At 49.2% G+C, this 7500-nt stretch overlaps 1 protein-coding gene across 3 annotated transcripts in view; it reads right to left on the bottom strand.

Annotated features, from left to right (window-relative positions):
- Inpp5b (inositol polyphosphate-5-phosphatase B) overlaps positions 1-7500 on the bottom strand; it is a 66682-nt gene that overhangs the window by 52234 nt on the left and 6948 nt on the right. For 2 of the 3 annotated variants that reach the window (XM_029540132.1, XM_029540133.1), the window contains exon 6: positions 3180-3320. In XM_029540132.1, coding sequence (XP_029395992.1) covers positions 3180-3320 — 141 coding nt within the window. Of the gene's footprint in view, positions 1-3175; positions 3321-7500 lie in introns of all 3 variants that reach the window. The other variant, XM_029540134.1, reaches the window with a different exon arrangement.

The following is a 7500-nucleotide window of genomic DNA, read 5'->3' as shown; positions in this document are numbered from 1 at the left end:
CAACCCCAGGACTCTGCAATGAACCCAGACTGAAATGCTGGTGAACGTCTTTTGCAAAAGGGCTTGGTCAACACTGAGCCCCACGCAGCATCCCCAGTGGGGCTGTATGAGTTACAGAGCCCTTAGGCTGCCAGATAGCAATAACGAGGCATTTCTCCCAAGCCACACTCTGCTCTTATTAAGGAGGAAGGAAAGAGCATCCCAAAGTTAAAAGCAATCAGATAAGTAACAAGCAGAGCAGCTACCGACTGAGACAGCGACCGGTCCAAAATCAAAGTAAGACCATAACGTTCCAGAAACCAAGAGCATCAGCCACTGGGATTCCACACCACCGTCCAGCGCGCTGACACATCTATGACCTGAAGACACAGACTTAGTCAGAAACTAGTTCCATCTCTTTTTCCTACTACAGTCCCGCCAAGCCACCCTGGAACTCTTGATTAAATCTTTGTGTGATGAGTCTACACGTGGATATGCAGCCCTCACTTTCCACCTCCCTTAAGACAAAATCCCTTATTCATCCCCGAATGCAGTCAGGTAGGCAGCCTCTGAGCTTCCAGAGATTGTCCTGCCTCCACCTCCCATCTCACCACAGGAACCCTGGGATTATAGATGCCCACCATATGGTACCTGGCTCTATAGAGATCCAGGGATATGAACTCAGGTCCTCGTACTCGCAAGGTGAGCACTTTACTCATCGAGGCGTCTCCCCGGCCTCACCTCAGCACTCTTGAATTCAGCTGAGACGAGCCAAAGAAAGGAGTTTGGGAGAGAGAATCACTAAAGTGAGCTCTTCCTTTAAAGAGGCAAAAGAATGGGCTGAACGCCGGAGTCAAATACCCGAACCTCCAAGACACTTCTGTGTACAAGGCCCGCCGTGCTGCTACACTGGCCCTGCATCCCCTCAGTTCTATTCATACACTAAGCCAAGCAGACCTTTCCTCAACAGAACATCAGCTTCCAAAGAACAGCTGTTTGGTTTTTAGTCCATTGTTGTTGGGGTGTTTGTTTGTTTGTTCGTTTGAGGGACATGGTGGTTCACTTCATGTAGCCCAGCCGGCCACTGGCCTTACGCTCACTGGCATACCTACCTACAAGATGGCTGTAAACTCCTCCCTCCGCTACTTCCACCTTTCGCCTGCTGGGATTACAGGCATCTGCTACCGCACCTGACTACCAACAGCCCTGGGAAGCAGCATTTCGCCTTGGGTTAGTTCCCCGGATTTTGGGGAAGCGGGTATTTTGATGGTCTACACATAGGAAGAATCAAAACCCACTACTTGTTTCCACCTGGGGCTGGATCGACTGGTGCACCCAGAGGTGGCTCAAAAGGGTTCCTTCCATCTCTTAAAGAAGAAGAAGTGACTCTCTGTTGAGACCAGAGAGTCTGGAATCAGAGATGACCCAAACAGAAATGGGGGCTTGGTTTGGTACCATCCTTTTTCCAGTTTCAACAGCAACAACTTAGCAGTTCCATAATCTCATATACTATTGGGTATTATGGTGGGGATGGATCTTTGAAATTAAAAAGTCAAAGCAAAATCTTGACAGTAACTCCTCTCCAGGATGTGGCCAGTTTTTCCTTTGTGAAGTGAGATGAATGCTTCTGCGACCGGTGCACATATTTCACCCTGGGGCAGATAACTCTTTGCAGAGCTGGCTGCCCTGATTTCTCATGGTCTATCTCTCTCTCTACTAGAAGCCCCAAAGAGCTCCCAAGAAGCCCAGCTCTGGCTCGTGGGCAAAAGACAGAAGCCACCTCTATGGTACTGCCACTGTGCCTGTTCCCTGCTTCGATGCATTTCTGGTAGCCTGTTGTAAAGGGCAAGAGACGAGGTTAATCTTAAAACACTCACCAGTCCCGGTGCCACAAACCAGGAGCTCAGGCCAACTGAAACAACAGCTGTGCAAGTGAGCTCTGAGATAAGCCCGAGAAAGATGCACACTATCTACACCATCAAGGACTTCGGTGGCATCTTGTGGTAGCTTCGAGGAAGGAAAGGCTGCCTAGTTTCCTCTCGTTTTACATACTCTTGCCCAACCTATCACCTCGCCCCAACTCCTCATACTTTTCAAGCCTCATAATTGCAAGTGTCCTGACCCATACTTGACGGACTTTCGTCGCTAGCAAAGGACGGACTGGAATGACAGAAATGGGTACTTGTGATTGCGCCAAAACCCTCAGGAGCCTGGTGCTTCATGGACAACACCCTGGGGAAAAGAAACACCAGGGAGCCCTAAATCACAGGGCTGACCCAAATTTCAGCCCCGAGCCTGTCTCTGTCTCTCTCTGTCTCTCTCTGTCTCTCTCTGTCTCTCTCTGTCTCTCTCTGTCTCTCTCTCTCTCTCTCTCCCCCCCCCTCGGCAAAGAACAGTACCTTGTTCAACAATTAGCCTTTGTGCTGCACATTATCCACCAAGGGATAAGTGGCAAAGACCTGGTTGGGTTCACCTGTTCACCTCATCCCCGAGGGCCTCGACTCTCACGGTAACCCGGGCTCCCTGCACTCCAGCTACGTGCACTCTGCCCCAGCGGCTGTAGAGCACAGAAAATGCTAGCGCTCGCCACTCCTCATCCGAAGACAACCCTGTCACAATCGCGCACACCCCCACGGACACACAGCACCCTCGAAAGGCCAGGACTGAGGAACTACCTCAGCCGGAGAAACCGAAACGCCAAGCAGGACGAGGTCACACACCCGGCCACCAACCGGGCTTCCCTAACCCCTCTGCCTTAGGACTCCCGGGTACCCGCTGGTCACCGGCCTGTTGCCCTCACGCCTGGCGGAGAGTAACTTCCCAGCAGAACTAGAGCCGCAGCATCCCCGCCTCGCCGATGGCCAAGACCTTGACCTTCGCCCGCACGCAGCCATCTGCCGACCCGCCAGTCCTCCCGAAAACCCAACACCGTAGCCCCGCTCCGCAGCGACCGCCCGACCTGCACAGCCGCGCTCCCGAGAGCCGCCGCCTGCCGACATTTCCCAGTCTGCTTCCTCAAGCGCTTCATCCCGCCGCCCGCCGCGCGCGCTCCGTCCTCACACAGGCCCGCCCTCATGCACCTCCTCCGCCAATAGAAATTCCGGCTCCTCAGCGGCTCCGCCCCAAAGCAGAATGTAGCCAGGGCCCCTAGGCAAGACATCCTCCAATCCTCGCCGTGCATTCTCAGGACTGATACCTGCCTCCTCCAATGGGCGCGAACCCACTCCGGGTACCCGGGTCCGAATTCCACTCCCGCGGATTCGGCGACTCGGCATCGGGCTCCGCGCATCTGTGTCTCGACAGCCATTCGAACTCGGGATCCCGCGTCTCAGGGTCGAAACCTGTGGCAGGGACAGTGGAGCACGGACTGAGCCACGGGGTTGAAAAGCCAGCTGCATTTCTGTAAGACTGTATGTGGTGGAGACTCCCCAAGCCCGCTTCGCTCCTGCTCAATTTGGATCTGAAATCCAAATGCAATTAACAGAAGTGAAGAAGCAAGTGCTCTGCCAAAGCAGGACTGATTCATTATCCAACAAACTTTATTAGGTGGGGAATTATTATCCCAAGTTTATAGAGGAGGCAACTAAGTTCAGGAAGGATAAATGCAAGGTCACAAAGTAGAGACTTAACCAGATGCAGCACTAAAGAACAGGCTGGGAGATTTAACTTCCCCCATCCTTCTTCTGAAACTTCCTGGCCACTACAGACAAACTATAAGCTATATTGCATATGTTATTTAATGTAATATTAAGACAAGCCCTCTGGGGCCTGGGATGCAACTGGTTAGGAGTACTTGCCTAGCGTGCACCACCAAGCTATGGGTTAGGTACCCAGCACCACATAAAACTGGTGGGGGGCTAAGGGAGAGGACACACATCCATAATCTCGAAGCTCAGGAGGTAGAAGTGGGGGGACCAGAAGTTCAGGATCAGCTTGAGCTACACTCATAATCTCAGGCTTTAGGAAGCAAAGAAGATTGTGAATCCCAGGCCAGCCTGAGCAACATGTTGAAACCTTGTATACACACACACACACACACACACACACACACACACAAAGACAACCTTCTGGTACTCCTAACCCAATGCGCACCCCTCCCTTCCAGAAGTTCCTGAGCAACCTCTACTTCTGACTCAAACCCAGTCCTGACTCTCAAACCGTAGCATTAACCCTTCTTGCTAAACCCTTCTTGTCCTGCCTGCTCGGCTTGTATAACTGCATGAACCAGATCCAACTGCATTGAGGAGCTCAAGTCCTGGGTTGTGGTGTGGCTAGGCACTGCTTTCCAATTATTTTCAATGTTACTACTAGCCCGTGTCCAATCTTACATGATCCTCACAACACCATTAGATTGTTGGGTAGTCAGGCTTCTCTTTCTATTGCTACCATTCAGATAAGAATGCTGAAGTCTGAAGAAGTTGAAAAAAAATCCACATTCACATACAGAAAGTGGCAGAGCTAGGGTCTCAACTAAAATTGTGGCGTTTTGTGGGTCTTCGTGTCAAAAACCTACTTGTTACTTCAACTCCTGAATGGTCTCAAGATAAGTTTCTTACATTTGCTGTGTCAGCTTGTACAAGATACTTAAAAGTCCCTCTCCTTTAAAAAACAATATTTTTAAACTGGGAGGTGGTAGCATACAGCTGGACACACAGAGGTCCACCTGCCCCTGTCTCCTGAATACTGGAATTAAAGGTATGTGCTACAATACCTTGCCATTATTAGTCCTTTTAATTGCAGAATTGAGGTCATTGGGAAAGACTAGACTATTGGGGTTCCTAGAGCTGGGGGGTTTTGTCCTAAAACTTGGGTCAGAAGCTTACTCATCAATAAAACAGAAAATCCACACCTTATTATTATTGCTCCAGAAATGAACCGACAACCACGGTTTGTTTTGCATCATCTAGATAGCTAGGAAAATGTTTGGCTTACAGTAGGATTTCAGTTTGAAGGGAGCTTGCTCTTTTCCTCACCTGTAGGTTCTTCACTGAGGCAGTACCTCACCCAGGGAGGACTAAGGAGGAGAGCCTTCCCCCTGGAGCCTCATCCTGGACCCTAATTCCTTCATATGGAAAGTGCAAGTGTTAGTTGATGGGAATTCAAGGATCTGTGCCTGTCACCCAGGTTCCTTCCTAAGGAAGCTCTGTCCTGATGGTCAAAGCTGTAAAAGTTGGTACAGAACCTCCCTGCTAGTTACCTCAGACAAGAAAGAGCAGGTGAGAAGTCTGCAAAACAGACAGGAAAAGTGACATATCCTTAACCAATCTCTCTCTCTCTCATACACACACACACCTCTTGAAATAATTCCTTTAGCTGCCTAAGTCCTTCATTTGCACCTACCATGCACACACACACACACACACACACACACACACACACACACACCTAACTGAACGATGCACCCAGCAACTTCAGAACCACCTCAGCCTCCTCTCTCTATGGGATACACATACACCCATCTCTGAACAATAGTGTTAGTTTTCCTACCTCTGATCTCAATCAAATTTAGACAGTTTCCTATTCAATCCTATTCCCAATGAATCTACGTATGAAGAATAAAAGGACTGATCCGGCCTGAACTAGTTTGGGTAAGTGGGAAGTTGGGCAAAACTGTGTCCTCTGGTAATATTTTAGGGGAAATTTCTCTACTTACCACTTTATGCCTATGCATAATTGGGAATGCATATGATTAAAATCAGATGCATTATGGGGAGGGGTACGCACAGTAGAAAAAAAATGAATACATGACTTAAGCTACCAATCAATCAATACTAGACCCCTTAGTAGCAAATCCCTTCTAACACTAGGCGATATCCCAGGACCCTTGAGTCGACCTTGGCAGTGTCTCCCCCTGTGACTTACCCTCTGCCTTTGCTCCAATGACAGTAGCTTGCCTTTTTTTGCAAATCTTTTCAATTCTTTGGATAAGAGGCCAAGAACCTGAACCACTCAGCCTGGACCCTGACCACAGATAACAATACCATATTCTTTTCATCCACTCAGCAACTATTCATTCCGTGTGTAGTTGTGCAGACAGTGTTCTGATCAGTTAGGATGATGTTGTCAACACAGTGCAAACTCCTGGCCCCTATGGTACCTTGGGTCTCATCTGAATGGTTTCCTTACTTTCTATCTATTCCATCTTCCCAAGTCCTATGACCACATCCCTGGTCTAAGCCTCATTTTTAAAATACAGTTTGTGGGGCTGGTGAGATGGTTCAGTGGGTAAGAGCACCCGACTGCTCTTCCAAAGGTGCAGAGTTCAAATCCCAGCAACCACATGGTGGCTCACAACCATCCTTAATGAGATCTGACTCCCTCTTCTGGAGTGTCTGAAGACAGCTACAGTGTACTTACATATAATAAATAAATAAATAAATAAATAAATAAATAAATCTTAAAAAAAAAAAAACAGTTTGTGGGAATGAATGTTTTCCTAGAATCTAAACATTTATACCTCACATATACTAGTACACCACATATACTAGTACACAAGGAGGCCAAAAGAGGGTGTCAGGTCCCCTATAACTGGAGTTACAGTTAGTTATAAGCTGTCTCAAGGATGGTGGGAATTGAACCCAGGGCCTCTGCAAGAGTAGCTAGTGTTCTTAAGGGCAGAGCCACCTCTCCAGCCCCCTAAGCCTATGCTTTATGTCTGAGCCATGGTGGCACCTGCCTACTGACTGTTCTTCTGCTGTCCCTGCTCCAGGCTCTCACCGCCTCCCATACCTGTCACCAGTGGAGTGTCTCAAACTGTCAAATCTTGCTGAAAACACTTGGAAACTCTCTGAAGGGCTCTCCACAAGCTGCAGGGCAGAGTCCAAGCCTCTCTGGACTTTGTTACTCTTCGTGAGCTGCCCTTTGCTCGCCCCTCTGGCACGGCTCTCCACACCTGTCCAAGCTGAGCAGCACCAACCACTGCTCCCAGATGCCCAATGCCCTTTCTCCTTTTTTTTGCCTGATTTGGGGGTTGGGGGGTGCTTGTTTTTCCTTATAGTCTGAGCTTCAACATCTCCTCCGGGAAGCTTCCTCTGAGCTGTTTGCACGAAAAGAAGGGCACACGGCCAGGACGCTCTCAAGCAAAGCCTCAGGATGCAGAGGACAGCTAGGTAATCCTGGCCTTACCTAGGAGGAACCCCCCTTGCCAGCTCGCTAGCTGTACAGGCAGGCAGGGCCCTTGCCCTCTCTAAGGCTTGAGTTCCTTTATCTATAGAAAGAGACACTGATAATACCAACCTTGTAAGGTATAGTAAGAGTCAACAGTCTTAGAAAAGAGTCTAGCTTGATATGGTGCCAAACACCTTTAATTCCAGCACGTGGGAGGCAGATTCTCTGTGAATTCAAGGCCAGCCTGGGCCACATACTGAATTTCAAGACACCCAGACCTATGTGTACTGAGACCCTGTCTCAAAAATACCAAAAAAGAGAGAGGAAGAGAGGGAGAGAGGGAGGGAAGGAGAGAGAGGGGGGGAAGGCAGAGAGAGAGAGAGAGAGAGAGAGAGAGAGAGAGAGAGAGAGAGA

This window comes from Mus pahari, chromosome 6 (genome assembly GCF_900095145.1).
Source record: "Mus pahari chromosome 6, PAHARI_EIJ_v1.1, whole genome shotgun sequence".
Taxonomy (NCBI): domain Eukaryota; kingdom Metazoa; phylum Chordata; class Mammalia; order Rodentia; family Muridae; genus Mus; species Mus pahari.
The sequence above is the reverse complement of the archived record's forward strand: the minus strand, read 5'-3'. Positions and strand labels throughout refer to the sequence as shown.